The following is a 15,374-nucleotide window of genomic DNA, read 5'->3' as shown; positions in this document are numbered from 1 at the left end:
AGATGTGGAAGCCAGGCAGCTATGCTCCTGGCTGGGTGGGGGGTAAACAGCAGGTGGCACTGTGGTTAGACGTGGAGGGGGACTTCCTTGTCCAGGAGAGGTGGCAGAGGCTCCTCGGGACTTCACCTAGACTCCCTGCGTCTGGGAGCATGGCGGGGCCCGAGGCCAGGGAGTGAGGAGGTTTTCAGGAAGGGGATGCTTTCTAGGCGGCTGTCGCCAAGCTGACAGACACCCCAGAGCCTCGCCGTCTAACATAACTTCCTTCCATGACGGAAGTGCTCTGTGTGTGTGCGCTGTCCACTCCGGATGGTCGCCCTTCCCGCACGTAGCTGTGGTGCCCAAGAAAATGTGTCTGGGGGTACCAGGGTCTGGATTTTAAGTGTTGCTGGATGTTAGTGGAATTTGGACTTGGTCACGTGGCCGGTGGCTCCTGCACGGGATGAGACATTTCTAGAACGAGGCCTGGCAGGTGGCATCTCCCAGGGAAGGAGGCAGCCAGGCCCCTGAGGAAGCCTGCGGGTTTTCTTGGGACCCGGCTCTGCCCAGGTCTCTGTCACTGCGTGCGTCTGCATCGGCGCCTGCCCGTGTGACCACGTGCGCGTCTGTCCAGAGTGGGCGGGGAGCGCGGGGTGGGGGCACAGGGCCGGGCGTCCGGATGGAGGATGACCCGCTGATTGGTGCTCCCTGTGCCATTCTCCCCCAGGAACAGAAGTTCTGCCAGCGCTATGACCAGCTCATGGAGGCCTGGGAGAGGAAGGTGGAGCGCATCGAGAGCAATCCCCGGCGGCGGGCCAAGGAGAGCAAGGTGCGCGAGTACTACGAGAAGCAGTTCCCTGAGATCCGCAAGCAGCGCGAGCTGCAGGAGCGCATGCAGAGGTGAGCCGGGGCCGGGGCCTGACCGCCTCCCCCCCACCCCGCCCACCCCGCCCACCACTGCCGTTCCTCCACGTCGCCCCGGGGACCCGAGACAGCAGAAGAGCCACAGCTGCTGTGACACGGAGAGCGAGAGCGCAGCAGGGTCTCCCGCCCGCGACCCGGGGCCGCGTGAGGTCCGTGCATGACTCGCTCAGAGCCTGCGTGGCCTTCATGCTTCTTTGAAACTCAGATCTGTTTCGGTGGAGCGAGCTCTCTTTCCCATGTGCCATGGGAGCTTCGTTCGTTTCCACGGCCTGTGTGGTCCCTGAAGGCAGCCGGAGATCCTGGGGGTGGGTCGGAGGCGAGAGGGCCTCCTGCTGGCTTAGAAGCCAGATCGGGACGCTGGTCTCCCGCGGTAGTCTGGAGGACTGTGTGAGATGCGGTGTAGGCGCGCCCGGTACACAGTAGGCGCCTGGGGATGCGTAGCTGCGGTTTTGTTCCTATGTGGATAGGGCGACGGGCGACGAGCAGCGATGATAGCGCTTCCGTTCTTTCCTGGACGCTCACAGTCCGCATCTCACTGAGTGTCCCCTCCCAGCTCTGGCAGCCGGGGGGCCATACTGTCCCCCTGTTACAGGGAGGAAACTGAGGCACAGGTCCTGAAGAGGTGGGGCTGGGATTTCAACAGGGATATGTAGGGCTGGGCTTTGGGGGGCATCTTAGGAGAGACGATGGGATGGAGCCCCTGCGGCATTCCTGGGTCAGGGCGGGGCCTCCGTGCTGTTGCCTGGACCCCACAGCCTGGGGCGGTCCCTGTGGGTATGAGAGGCCTGGCCCCTTTACACCTTCCTCCCTGCCGCCTACACTCTACTTATGGGGAAGTTGTGGGTTTGGTCTCTGCTGTGGTGCTGGAGTCCCAGCTGCCGAGGGGCCGGTCCTGAGTGTGTCCCTTTGGTCTCCAGCAGGGTGGGCCAGCGGGGCAGCGGGCTCTCCATGTCGGCCGCTCGCAGCGAGCACGAGGTGTCTGAGATCATTGATGGCCTCTCGGAGCAGGAGGTAAGAACACGGCCTTGACTCTGGCCTCGGCTTCACTCCCCTCTGTCCACAACCCACAGGAGCGTCCTGGCAGGAAGCAGAATTTACCCTGATGGTTGAAATCAAGGGGCTTGTCCCTGAAGTGTGGGCAGAACCAGCACAGGCTATTGAGGCCCGGGGGCAGTGGCTGTCACCTGTCTCCAAGCCTAAAGGACCAGCAGAGAAAGGGGTGTTGCCTGGCAGTGGCCATCTGGCAGGACTCGGCCCCGGGGCCGATCACAGGCTTGGCTGCAGCCTGGTGCCCCAGTGGGGAGGAAACTGGCTGCTCTCGGCCCCTCCTGTCATCTCCCAGTGCCTCCCATTGGCTGAGCCCAGCCTGAGGCCAGAGGCAGGGGTGCCTGAGACCTGCTTTCTAGGTCAGCTCCTTGGTGCCCAGACTGGGGGCAGATGGACAGTTCCCCGCACACCGATTGTCCACCAGGCTGGCGGCCTTCTCGCAGGACCCGTGGCCCGTAGCGCGAGTGCACTCTCTTTGTTCCCTTGGGCCCCTCTGGGATGCCTAGACGGCCAGAACGCAGCCAGGGTGACCCTGGTGGTGGTCTGGGGGCCCAGGGACAATCGGGAAGCAGAGGGGGCATTTGCCCAGAGTCCGTCCTGGGTCTCGAAGGTTAAGCGTTGGACCTGCTTGACCTGCTTGTTCCCGACACCATGGTAGACATGAGGGAGTCTCATCAAGGAAGGGGAGTGCAGTCTTCTTCCCTCGGGACTTGGATCCAGGGGTGCAGCGGCTGCTGGCAGCACGTGGCTCTTTAAACTGAAATTAACTAAAAGGAGAGAAAACCAAGACTCCAGCTTCTAGGTCACACTAGGCACAGTGTGCCACGTGTGGTTGGCTGGTTCGTGGCTGCCACATGGGGTGGGGCGGGCAGGGGACCCCTGCATTACTGGAGCCAGGCTCCAGCTGCTGATTCTCCCACTGGACAGACCTCCGAGTCCAGGGCGGGGCGCCCTGCTCATCGGTCCAGGCCCTGCCCCTAGACATTCCGAGTTAGCTGGTCCAGGACGGAGCCCAGCACTCTGCATTTTTACCAAGTTACCCCCATGATTTTGATGCACATGGTTCAGACTGTCTGGCCATGAAAACAGATCTTCCTTTTAAAACTTCACATGGTACGTCCCTATTCTGAGCACCATCCAGTCCGCAGAAAGCAGAACTCAGCTCTTGCCCGCGGTCATACCTGCCGGTTTGCTCCGGCTCCCATCCCTCGGGTGCTGTGGCTGCATGCCTGTCCCGCAGGGGTGTGGGCACCGGTTCAGTTTGCCTTGGAAGCCGGAGAGGGGCGGGTGGCCCTTTCCCGAGTGTTTCCTGCCTGATGGCCAAGGGCGAGTGGCATCTCCGCTGACTTGGGTTCCCCAGACCCCCGCCATCATGCCAGAGGCCCACTTCCCCAGGTCCCGGCCACATGAGCACGTGGCCACTGGCCTCCCGGGACTGTTGAGGGGGTGGCAGTTGGGTGAGGTGGTGGGAAAAGGGTACTTATGTGGGACAAAGACCTCCCTGACTGGAGGTTCCCTGGAATGGTAGAAGGAGGGGGCTGGGTGGGAGGAGAGGTGCAGCCCTGACCCTGCAGGGTGCTTTTAGCAGGCACGGTGTGTGCCCAGGAAGACAGACCTCAAGAGGGCAAAGTGGGCGTTCCTGCCAGGGGAGAGCTCTGCCTGTTACCAGGCCCGCGGTCTGCCGTCCGTGCACATGGAGGTTGCAGCTGAGGACAATGGGAAAGGTGTTGGTGCTGGAGGCTGTGCCAAGTGCTGGGAGGGTCAGGCCTCCAGAGGCCGGCGGGGGGTGGGGTGGGGGAGAGGGGTGGGGAGGTGATCCCTCTGTGAGCTGGGGCTCAGGGCTGCATGCTCCTGCTGGGAAGCCCGGACGCTGAAGGAGGGGTTGGCTATGGGAGGCTGGGTGGCGGCTCCTTTGAACTAGCTGACCTTGGCCGTGCTGGGCCCTTGCCTGCCTCCTCAGATGGGTAATTAATCGCCAGTAATGGGCTGGCTGCAGAGATTTGGGGAAATGAGCCCAGATGAGCGGTGGCTCAGAGCCTCTTAATAGCCATCCCGATGCATTATGAGTGAGTGCGGCCGACTCCTGCAGTGCACGGGGCCAGGCAGGCTGGGTCCCAAGTGGGCACGCTTGAAGGAGCGGATGCCAGGGCCAGGGAGGGCGGCAGGGAGGAAATGGGTCCACGGTCTCACCGGCCCCTCTCCCTGCCCTGCGTGCCCTCAGAGCCTGGATGGCCAGGCCCGTCTCCCGAGCTGGTTTGGCCCAGCTGGCTGAACATCTTTCCTGTCATGTTTTACGGCACTTCCATTTCCAAAGGGAAGATGCATTGCCCCCTTCTCCCTGCAGATAAGGCCACTGCCTCTCTCCGCATTTAATTTATAGCCCCGTTCTCCATAAACCTGTCTGGGGCTGCCTTTAAATTCTCCCTCCCCCTGGCATTGGGCTCTTAGTATTTCCAACCCATCCTCCGCTTTCCCTCTAACTCGGTATCTTCCCACTCTTGCTCGGTGCACCCACACCCTTGCCCGGGTTCCCAGCACTGGTGGGAGCCCTCCCCACCCCGGCCCCGAACCCAGGCTGCCCTGGAGAACCCTCTGACTTGGGCCGTCCGCCTTCCGCCCTCCCCACAGAACCTGGAAAAGCAGATGCGCCAGCTGGCTGTGATCCCGCCAATGCTGTATGACGCGGACCAGCAGCGCATCAAGTTCATCAACATGAATGGGCTCATGGACGACCCCATGAAGGTGTACAAAGACCGCCAGGTCATGAACATGTGGAGCGAGCAGGAGAAGGAGACCTTCCGGGAGAAGTGAGTCCCCTGGTGCGGGGGCGCAGGCCACCCCGGCCCTCTCTGCCCTCTCCTGTCCCGGGAAGCCCTTCCTGCTCTGGAGGCCAGAAGTCCAAGGTCAAGGTGTGGGCAGGCTTGGTTCCTTCTGGAGGCTCTGAGGGAGCGTCTGCCCCACGCCTCTCCCCCAGCCCCTGGGGGCTCCCGGCAGCCTTCGTCGTTGCTTGACTTATAGCTGCATTGTTCCTTCCCTTTCTCTGTCTTCACGTGGTCTCCTCTGGGTGTCTCTTTGGGGCTTCTTTTTCCATCAAGGCCCGGACCCAGCCGTACTGGACCGAGGGCCCACCCTACTCCCCTGTGAGCGCCTCTTAACTAATCACGTCCTCAAAGAGCTCATTTCCAAATAAGGGCTCATTCAGAGGTTTGGGTGGACGTGAACTTCAGGGGACACTGTTCAACCTGGTACAAAGTGTGAGGGCAGCCTTATGTGAAACGGGGCTGTGTATAGCGGGAAAACAGGGCCAGGGGATCTCGGAGCCGGGCCAGAGGGCAGGGACATGTGGCTGGCGGACAGCTCTTGGTTCTCATTTTACTCTGAAAGTGGCAGTTTTTTGAGCACATTCTCCATCCCAGACACTGCATGTTTTTTTGGGTTTTGTGTGTTTGTCCCTCTTATCCCTGGTAACAGCATTGCCGGGCCATCCCCATTGCACAGGCGAGGAAGCAGAAGCTCAGAGAGGTGAAGACACTTAATGAAGGCCACACAGCTTACAGACGTGGAGGCAGGATTCAGACTCCCCCGTCATCAGGGCCAGGGCTCAGCTGCAGGGGAGAGGCTTGTCGGGAAGGGAGATGGAGACAGGGAGCGTGGGGGCTCTGGAGAGCAGAGGCAGGAATTGAGTGCTAAGACGTGAGGTTTGGGGCTTCCGAAAGACCGGAGTGTTTTGGGGAGACGATTGAGGAACTGTTGGATGGATAAAACCCCATCCCCTCAACCGAACTGGGAAGTCGTATCCCAGGGACCCACGCACGTGCCAGGTGCAGGCCCCCGTGAAGCGGGAGGGCTGGGGAAGCTGAGGCATGAGCCGGGCCTCAGTGCTTGGCCAGAAGGATGTGCTGGAAACAGACTCTGCCTGCTTAGCCGCTGGACCTCCGCCTCGGCCTCCGGAGAAGGCCTCGTGACCCGGGAAATGAGACCCCTATTCTCCAGCAACCTGCTGTGGGTTCAGAGTGCCTGATGGACCTCAGGGATGGGGGTGATTCTGGGTCATGGGCAGCACCGGCTGACCTTGCTGCACAGACACCAGGATGAGGCCGTGCAGAGGGAACAGTCCACGAGGGTCTGGGCAGGAGAGGGGTGTGTGTGTGTGTGTCTGTGTTTTTAAGATTTTGTTTATTTACTTGAGAGAGAGAGAGGTAGTGAGAGAGAGCATGAGCAGGGAGAGGGGCAGAGGCAGAGGGAGAAGCAGACTCCCTGCTGAGCAGGGAGCCCAACGTGGGGCCTGATCCCAGGACACCGGGATCATGACCTGAGCCGAAGGCAGTTGCTTAACCAACTGAGCCACCCAGGTGCCTCGAGAGTTCTGTTTTTACAAAAGCTTTCGAGTGTGGAAATTCTAAACCATCTGTAGAAGTAGAGGGGTGGCGTGACGAGGCCTGGAGTACCTACCACAGAGTGAGCAGTTTCCGGGAATAGCACTTTGGGGAGCGGGTCCCAGGGGTGTTAGGGGCTGACTCCTCAGAGACAGGGATCCTGGTTCCTTGCGGGCTCATTTCAGGGTCCCCACAATCCCAGGTGTGATTGTCCTGCCACGAGTCAAGTCCCTCGTGTAAGCCAGTCTGTAGTTTGAGTGAAGGACTGCCGTCACAGATGCTAAGAAGTACCATCGCATTAGGTATCTGCCTTTCCCGTGGTATGTTTGATATTTTTATTTATTTATGTTTTCTTTTAAAAAAAAAAAAAGAGGCGTTATTGGTGTGTTTTCTGTGTTTTAGGCTTTCTGGAGAGTTCATGTTTGCTCTTCTCACCTAATGATTTCATTGTTCATTCAGAAGGGTAGGGGCGGGGCAGGCCGGGCTGATGTCTTCTGAGGCTCAGTTTCGTGCCCCGAATCTTTCCAGGAGAGCTGTTCTGGTCAAGGCCTCATTTTCCACAGAACTGGTGGCACTCGGGCCTCTGGAAATCACGTGCCAGGGGCATAGAGCCCCACCACTCACTGGCTTTGTCACCTCCAGTAGCCACTTCTCCTTTCCGAGGCTCAGTTTTTTCATCTGTAAAATGGGTATGGCAGCAGTGCCTCCCTTGTTTAGCTGCTGAGAGGTGCCCAGTGGGTAGGAAATTCTCAGTAAGTGTTGCCAGAGGATACAGGACTGGGTTGGAGCGCGGTGGAAGAGGTGAGCTAGAGGGTTTCCAGTTTGAAACGTGGTCTCCTGGGATCCCATCTCTCCTTGGGGAAACCCCAAGGAAGGGATCTAGAAGGGGAAGGAAATGTCACTAGGGCAGGGAGAGGGAGAGGAAGGGAACTCTGTCTGGAAAAGCAGGGCGTTAGGCTGGCTCCTGCTTTGCAAGCTGCCCGAGGCAGGATCCCAGGCGGGGAACCCTGCCACTCTGAGTCTCGGCTTCCTCCTGGAAAAGAGAAGAGGCCCTTCCGGATTCTCCGGTGTCTGGTTGGGGAGCAGGGGAGGGGCCCATTGGCCTCCTGCCCAGCCATCTGGAGGGCCGGGCGGAGAGCACCGGGCGCTGGCCCAGGCTCCCTCGGGGGACACGGGGCCCCCACCTCACCAGCAGCTCCTTCTCTTCCCGGAGGAGGCTGTGGGGCGGTGGCGCTTCGTGGGGACCGTCAGGCCGCGGCTGGGCCTGGGCCAAGGACTCCACCCAGCATCCCTGGGGCCTCCGCGGCCGTGACCCACATCTCCGCCCCCACTGCCTGCCTGCTCCCGTGGCCCTGACATTTCAGCCTTGCCGAGCCTTTCCCAGTAATTCTGCCGGCTTCGGAGGAAGCCAGCTGGTGGGGCGCCAGCTCCCCGCACCCCCTCCGGCCTAAGTCCTTTCTTGCCGCCTCCTCTCGGGCATTCAGAGCCTGTGCTCCCACCTCTCCCAGGGAGGCTTGCAGCTCGCCGGCCGACCTGTGGCCTGGCTGTGGGGGCCCGCGTGGGCCAGGCAAGGCTCAGCTTCCCAGACCCGTCCGGAGATAGAAACAAAGGCAGATTTTTAAAAGGGGGGGAACCCCACCAAAGAGCCGCGTGCAATGTCCTCATTTTTCCTGGAAGCCGCCTCCAGCAGGACAAACAAATATATTTTCAAAGGCGCTAAAACCAGTGACTCACTCCAAGGAACGCCCTCTCTTACCCTCGGCCCGCCCGCCCTTCCCACACCCCCCTGGGCTTAATTGCTCCGAGTGGGGCGGCGCCCGCCTGGCCGGGCCGCGGAGATGGCAGGCGCCTGGGTGCTCGGCGCCCGCCCAGCTGGGAAGCCCCCCGTGGCTGGGCCTCACACCCGCCCTTCTGCTCCCACAGGTTCATGCAGCACCCCAAGAACTTCGGCCTGATCGCATCATTCCTGGAGAGGAAGGTGAGTCGCTTCCCCCAAGCCCGGCCACCAGCCCAGCCGCCCCGCCCGCCCTGCGCCTCTCCGGGGTCCACTCCGGCGGGTACCCGCTTGCCCTGGGGCGAAGGACCCTCCCTCCCTGCCCACAGAGCTTGGCCCTTGTTCCGGCTGTCAGTCCTTGTCCCTCTCGGTCGGTCTGTCCTCCTGCTCCTTCCTTTGAGAAGCAGCCACAGGCCCCGCCTCTGCTGGCCGAGGGGGTGGAGCCCTGGGCTGGGAAACCCCAGGAGAGCTGTGTGCTCTGGCTTCCCCGGAGCCTGCTGCTCAGACGGGCAGCCGTCTGTCACTAGGCCAGGGAGAGAGAGAGCAAGGGAACTCTGTCTGGAAAAGCAGGGCGTCAGGCTGGCTTCTGACACCGGCGATGCCAGCCGGGCGTGTGCTCCATAAGTCCTCATCCCACTCAGACAAACCTTCCTGTAGAACGGCCACTTGAACCCTACCTTGCCCCCAAAGACAGCCCAAGGCAGTGCCCCTTTTTGCACCACCCCCTACCTGGCAGAGAGGCACAGAGTGTCACGAGAGAATGGCAAAGACCTCCTTCGCGTCCTTTGTCGGGCCGAACGGTGCCTGGAGTCGGGGAAGCCGGGCTGGGTCCGGATGAGACCCTGTGTGCTGGCATCGGCCCTGGGAACCCTGGTGGTGTAGGGCGGAGCAGGAAGGGCTCCAGCAAAGGTCTCCTTCTGGGGCTGCTGCCCTGAATCACCACAATCCCTGAATCAGGTTTGCTGTGGGGTGGGGGGCATTTGACTACCCCCCAGCTTTGCTCAGGCCCAGCTGCTGGAGTGCTCGAGGCCTCACGCTTTTCAGCTGAGGGAGGGACGTCCGAGGGGAGCCAGACGGTTATTTTAACGTTGAACAGTTGTCCCTCGAGTCTGCCCTTAATGAGCCGAGAACCATGGAAGGAGGAAGATGGGCCAGTGTGGGGAAGCAGATCTCTCTGGGCCTGAAAATCCAGCGTGGGGAAGCCGGCCCTGTAGAGAGCCTTTCCTCTGACTTCGTGATGGCTTTGTGCAGGGGGGCGTGGACAGCCCAGGAGGCTTTGGGTCAGGGCTCCCCGGGGATGGAGGCAAGGGTTTCCAAAGCTGCTGTTGAGCAGCATTGCTTGGGAACCAGGAATCAGAGTCTCTGCCCTGGAGAGTGAACTTTACAGTGTGCTCTGGCTAAAATGCAGCTCAGGATAGGACGTAAATGGGGCTCCCAGAACGGTCTGAAACAGGGATTGCCGGTGGTGCCCCGTGCCTTTGGGGATAGGCGTGTTCTGAGTGAGGCTGGGAGCAGGCTGGGAGCTCGGTGGGCCGGCCTGCTGTGCCCATCTGCAGGGACAGCCACTGCTTAGGGTCAGCCCTACGTCCAGCATGGGAGGCGCTCCCCTGAATTGTTCAAGGAGAAGTCGGACATGCACATTGCTCAATTTGCTAATAATGGCGTCTGGTAAGACCATGATTTTCTCAGCTGCTGTGTGGGCCTCTTGTATGGGCCAGGTTTACGTGGGAAGTGGCCTCTGTTCACATGCATTCTGGAAGTGGCAGAGGCCACGAGGTTTGAGGCCCAGCCTGCCTCTGCACCCAGCAGCCTTGACGGAGCAGCCCTTTGGAGGCTAGCTGTCACCTGGAGCTAGCCCGTGGCCGTGGGTGGCAGGCACCACCGTGTTGCGTCTGTTTGCTTTGAGGATGGCCTCTTACTGGTCCTGTTTGGGCAAGGAGGTGATGGGGTTCCGGAAGGGCCAGTCGCTAACTCAGCAAGTGGCACCAGGGGTCACACCCAGATGGGTGTGGGAAAGATCAAGGCCGAGAAAATCATCAACATCCCAAGAGATGCAGAGTCGCTTGGGGATGTTATTGTCCGGCTGGGTCACAGAGCTTGGAAGAGGTTACTCGGGGCCCCAGGTGTTTGGGAAGAAGGATCTGGGCCGAGAGAAAGGAGACCCAAGGCCTAGATCGGGGCCGACTTCGAGTTTGCCCAGCTGGGAGCTGGAGCACCAGGTGGGGGCAGGGGACCCTCTAGGGTGTCCCGAGTGCTCCGTCTTCATGACTGCTCTGTGAAGTATGTGCTCTGAGCCCATTACCCAGGTGGGAAGGTGTGGTGACTTGGCCAAGGTCATCACGCTCTCCGTGGAGGAGGCAGGGTTTGAACCCAGATCTCCAGCTCCAGGGCCTCTGCTCTGACCACCCACACCAGACACGGCGTTCTTCTCTCTCTGTCCTGCAGACTGTGGCCGAGTGTGTCCTCTATTACTACCTGACCAAGAAGAATGAGAACTACAAGAGCCTGGTGAGGAGGAGCTACCGGCGCCGTGGCAAGAGTCAGGTGAGAGATGGGGCAGGGTGGCTGGCTCTCGGGGCCCGTCCCCGGCGTGCTCTGCAGTCCTTTGCAAGATGGGCAGTGACCATCTGCGTGTGGTTTCCTGGCAGGCTCCCGTGGCTTGGACTCCTCAGTGGGGGCTGGGAGACCCTCTCTGGGGGTGATCAGGCTACCCCGGCAGCAGAGGGGAATACTAGCAGAAAGACCACTTCCATTCTCAGCCTGGAAAGTTCTAGAACTCCGGGCTCGGTGAATCACGATCCCTGAGGTAAAAGGGTCACATCCCCAGTGCAAGGACTGCGTTCTTTGCATGACTTGGGCTGGTTAACAAGTTTAACATTTAAAAAATATTTGTAGTCTGTTTGTGTTGTTTTATGCATATTTGAAAACAAAAAATAGCCAGTACAGTAGCCTGCAGTCTGTCAGCCATCGCTTTTTAGGAGGAGACTGAGGGATGAGAGCTTGGCAAGCTTTGGCTGGTAGGCCAGGTCCGGCCCACCCTTTCTTTTGTGAATAAAGTTTTATTGACACACAGCCATGTCCATTCATTTTCATATTACTGGGGCAGCTTTTCTGTTACAGCAGCAGCAGAGTGGGTAGTCAGGACCAAAATTGCAAAGCCTGAAGTATGTACTCTCTGGTCTTTTCCAGAAAATGCTCACCTCGGAGTTAAAAGAAACAAGGAGCTGGTTTTAAACATTGTTAGGCAAATAATGGTAGAGATGCTGGGGTGTATAGCACACAGGTGAAAGGGGGCTCCTGGGCTGTCGATCGGTGCTTAGGAGACAGCCCAGGATAGGGCATGGATTCACTTTGCTTCCAGGCTGTTGAAAATCAGCTCAGGGCAGGTGCTGGGAGTATGTGACTCCTGGAGGAGGTGCGCTTGCGCTGTCACAGGAGGGATTTGGGCTGGATGGACAGACGGCTTTGGGGCCTCCCCGGTGGGTGCTGCCTGGAGCTGGTGGAGATGTGTCCTTTCTGGGGCCTTTGGCCTGGGGCACTCAGGGGAAGGTGATAAAGGCCAGGAGTGGTGGGACCTCGGATCAGAGGGTCCTGAGGTTTTCTCCCTGACATTGGCGTCTTCCCTTCCCTGGCCTGGCCAGGGCAGGGTCCTGAGACCTTGTGCTCAGTCATCCCCAGTGGGGTCCTGGTGCCCACTGTGAAACAGTGGCTGTTTCCACTTGGCAACGGAGTCCCATAGGTGGATTCTTAACTGGCATCCTTTTTCTCTTCTTTTGCCTTCTGGGAATTGTGCTTCCCCACTGTGGACCCCCTTTCCCCTTGGCTAAGCCGCATGTAATTAGGGGAGCAAATCTGTTGAGAGGGGAATAAGAAAGCCCTCACTGCCATTAGGCATAAGTGACCGGGACTGAGTGTTGGTTCTCACTGGCTGGGTTGTTGAAAGGTGGCTGTGTCTGGTTTGTGGGTAGGGTTTTCCTTGAGCACTGTGTGGCCCTGTTTGACCAGCCCATCTAACAGACATGTAAGAGCGAGTCTCACTGGCTTGGAGCTATTTAATCCCAAAGACCTAGCTGTGGTGTTTTAGAAATTGAAGTGCGGTCAGGAATTGTCTAGACTGAGTGGCACAAACTCAAATTCCAGGTAGGGAGCATAAATACACTGAGGCATGAGAGGCAGTAGGGAGTGGTGGGGACTGTGGTAAAATTGAGGGGAGCTTGAGGCCTTTAGGTTTATTGAAAAGCCATCGTTTGAGATCTCTTGAGCACCTACTATGTGCCACTTCTCCTGCTAGTCTTCTCAGTGTGTGTGTCCTCACTCATCCCCCTCCATTTATGGGGTCACTGTGGGTGGGTTTTGGAGGCCCCTCCAGGTGGCTGGGCTGGGGGCTCTGGAGGAGAAAGGTTCTGACTCAGACGGGGAGAGCCATGTTTGCATGGAGGGAGATGAGGACTTCTGTATGTTGAGGTCATTTAGGGAGAGAGGTATCCCCGGACGAGAACTAGGGGTGGTTGGGGGCGTCAGTGTCCTGCATCTTTGGTCTTGGCTGCCATGCCTTTCATTCTGTGGTGTTAATTCTCTTAATCGGGCACTTGAGTGCTGGGCTCAGGGAGCTCCTTGCCGATTTTATAGACCAGCGTACGTAGATGGTTCCAAGACCACATGCCGGCGGTCTGAGAGTCTCTGTAGCATAGGGTCCCTCAAAAATGAGGTTAAGGAGCAGGTCCTCGTTGGACGAGAACAGAAGCAAGGGTGTCGCAGGCCCAGGGAACGGCAGGTACAAAGACACTGGGGCATGAGAAAGCACAGTGCCCTCAGAGTCTTTGGAACAGGGGTCTTAAAAACCTTCCAGCGTCTTAAATGAATGAAGGATTGGAGAAAAACCACAGGATGCCATTTCTTCTGCTCATGTTTGATGAGTGGTTAGCAGTGTTTCTCTGATTCATGGAAGACAGAAGTATACATGCGAGGGTACATGGTGGCTCACACTTGACCTCAGCTTCCGTGAGAGGCAGCAGGGAGTGGTGAGGCCTGTAGCCAACTTAGCTCGTGCCCCGGGTCTGCCCCTACTGACACTGGGCCAAGTGGCCTCATCCTGCCAGAGCTGATTTTTGAGGACAAGCTGGAAATCGGGATTTATGCGGAATTGCCTGAGTTTTTAAATTTAGATTACATGAAAAACAAAAACAAAACACTGATTGTATAGGTCAAAGAACTCAGGTTTGCCCGCCCTTTTTTTTAAATTAAGTTTTTAATTATAATGCCCGTGTAGTTGGGGCGCCTGGGTGGCTCAGTCGTTAAGCATCTGCCTTCCGCTCAGGTTGTCATCCCAGAGTCCTGGGATTGAGCCCCACATCAGGTCCGTGCTCAGTGGGGAGCCTGCTTCTCCCTCTCCCTCTGCTCCTGCTTGTGTTCCCTCTCTCGCTGTCTCTCTCTCTGTGTCAAATAAATAAATAAAATCTTAAAAAAAAAAAAAAAAAAGTAATGCCAGCCAAGTGAGCACATTGGTTTCAGGTGTGCAATACAATGACTCAGCATGCTCAACCATGATGTGTGCTCATACTCATACTTGCTTTCCATCTGTCCTTGGTCCCCAGTGTAAGACCTGAGGATTCGAGAGTGGTAAGGCTTGGGTGGTGGTGGTAAAGAAGGGATTGTGTGTGACTTGGGGCAGAGGCCGGACCAGGCAGGGCCGGCACTGGGGAGCCCTGGGATATTGTATAGCAGAGGAGAAACGTCTGTTTCCTCTTTTTGTCTGCGTTGTCTTGGATTAGCCATAGTGTCTGCCCTGCTTCTCCCATGAAGGTGTGCCCTCTGCTCAGGCCGGTGCCTCAGGCTGGGCCTCCCAGGATGGAGAAGGGATGCCTCTGTGTTCTGCCTCTTGCAGAAAGACAGAAGGACGCATGGCAGGAGGCCCCGGTCTCTTGGGAGCTGGGACACGGCTCGGTGGCCCTCCCCTCCCTCTCATCAGCTGGGGCTGCTGCCGGGGACAGAGATGCACACACGGCCCGGAAGGACTTCCATGCCAGGCGGACCCACCACCCTCACCCCTGCCCACTGGCCTGTTCATAAATACGGAATAAACGGGTCAACCCAAGTGTTGACTCTGGGGCTGTAAGTCCTTTCTCTGCCCTGTGACAGTGAAATAAATGTCAGGCACAGGTCCCTCAGCCTCACTTGTGAATCTGAGCTGCAATTACTGGGGGGCCCTGAGAGTTTTCATCTCTCCTGGGAGGCCAGCGAGATAGGGGAGCCCTGTCCACATTGGCCTTGTGGCGTGATGGGACAGGGATGCTGCTGGCCGTTCGCTCAGGATTTGTGTGAGGGGTGGGGTGCGTTTTCCCTCAAAGCTGTATTGGTGGGGGGGTGTCCTGCCATCATCCTGCTGCACAGGGGCTGGGAGGTGACAACCTGTTCTCAGTGGCATGCAGGGTTCAAGCCTAGCACGGTCGGTCTGCTGTTGGAGCCCGGGCGATCCCTGGTGGTCCCATTTGCCACCTTTCGGCCGTGCAGCTCGTCTTTCCAGAAGTTGTCCGTCTTTGACCTTGTGGGCCCTGGGCTCTTCTGTCCGTGTAGGCTCTGCCACGTCAGGGAGCAGGTGGACCTTGCTGTGGGTGGGACGTGCCCTACTGAGCCCCCATCTGCATCGCAGCCCCTGACCCCATCTGGGTCTCCGTCTCCACTCACTGGGAATCTGTTCCTGGCCCCACGTGCGCCTGGCTTCTGCGAGGCCAGCAGCTGGAAACTCTTCCTTTCTCTCAGTTCTTTTCTGCTCTCGGGACCATGAGCATCTCTGGAGACACAGACAGCTGTCTCCCCGTCTCTGGCTGTCTTGCAGTCTCTCTTAGCTCTCCCTGCCCCATGCGTGTCCCCTCCCCCTGCCAGGAAGCCCATGGCCATGGAGTCTGTAGTGCTTATCTGTGGTTCCAGTGGCTTGGGGCCACACTGTGGCTAAGGATGGCCATGAGGGGCCTCCCAGCTCCTCAGCCCAGCAGGGGCCCCTTGACGGGCCCCCCCCCCACCAGGTGTCAGAGGCCTGGGATCGTGTGTTCACCTGAGGGCTTTTACAGACTGACTCCTGCACGTCAGGACTAAAGTTCTGGCCTCGGAGCCAGATCAGACCGGGTCTTTCGGGATGCGAGAGGGAAGGCATCAGCCGAGCAACGCTGTCTTGACACCTCACAGACTGTACCGATTAAGAACCGTGAGGGGGTGCAGGGGTTGCTTCAAGGTGTTGGTGAGTGGGCTCGATGGCCCTTCTCTTGGCTGGGCGGTCCCAC

General features: G+C 58.7%; 1 protein-coding gene across 30 annotated transcripts in view; it reads left to right on the top strand.

The window, feature by feature from the left end:
• Window positions 1-15,374, top strand: part of NCOR2 (nuclear receptor corepressor 2) — a 208,226-nt gene that overhangs the window by 113,956 nt on the left and 78,896 nt on the right. For 26 of the 30 annotated variants that reach the window (XM_046025443.1, XM_046025472.1, XM_046025471.1 and 23 more), the window contains 5 exons: window positions 704-876; window positions 1,818-1,911; window positions 4,576-4,754; window positions 8,247-8,301; window positions 10,543-10,641. In XM_046025443.1, coding sequence (XP_045881399.1) covers window positions 704-876; window positions 1,818-1,911; window positions 4,576-4,754; window positions 8,247-8,301; window positions 10,543-10,641 — 600 coding nt within the window. The remainder of the gene's footprint in view (window positions 1-703; window positions 877-1,817; window positions 1,912-4,575; window positions 4,755-8,246; window positions 8,302-10,542; window positions 10,642-15,374) is intronic. The other 4 variants (XM_046025469.1, XM_046025468.1, XM_046025454.1 and 1 more) reach the window with 1 other exon arrangement.

The sequence above is a fragment of the Meles meles genome, chromosome 12 (genome assembly GCF_922984935.1).
Source record: "Meles meles chromosome 12, mMelMel3.1 paternal haplotype, whole genome shotgun sequence".
In the NCBI taxonomy this organism is placed as follows: Eukaryota; Metazoa; Chordata; class Mammalia; order Carnivora; family Mustelidae; genus Meles; species Meles meles.
Note: the sequence above shows the minus strand (reverse complement) of the source record. Positions and strands in the feature narration are given on the sequence as shown.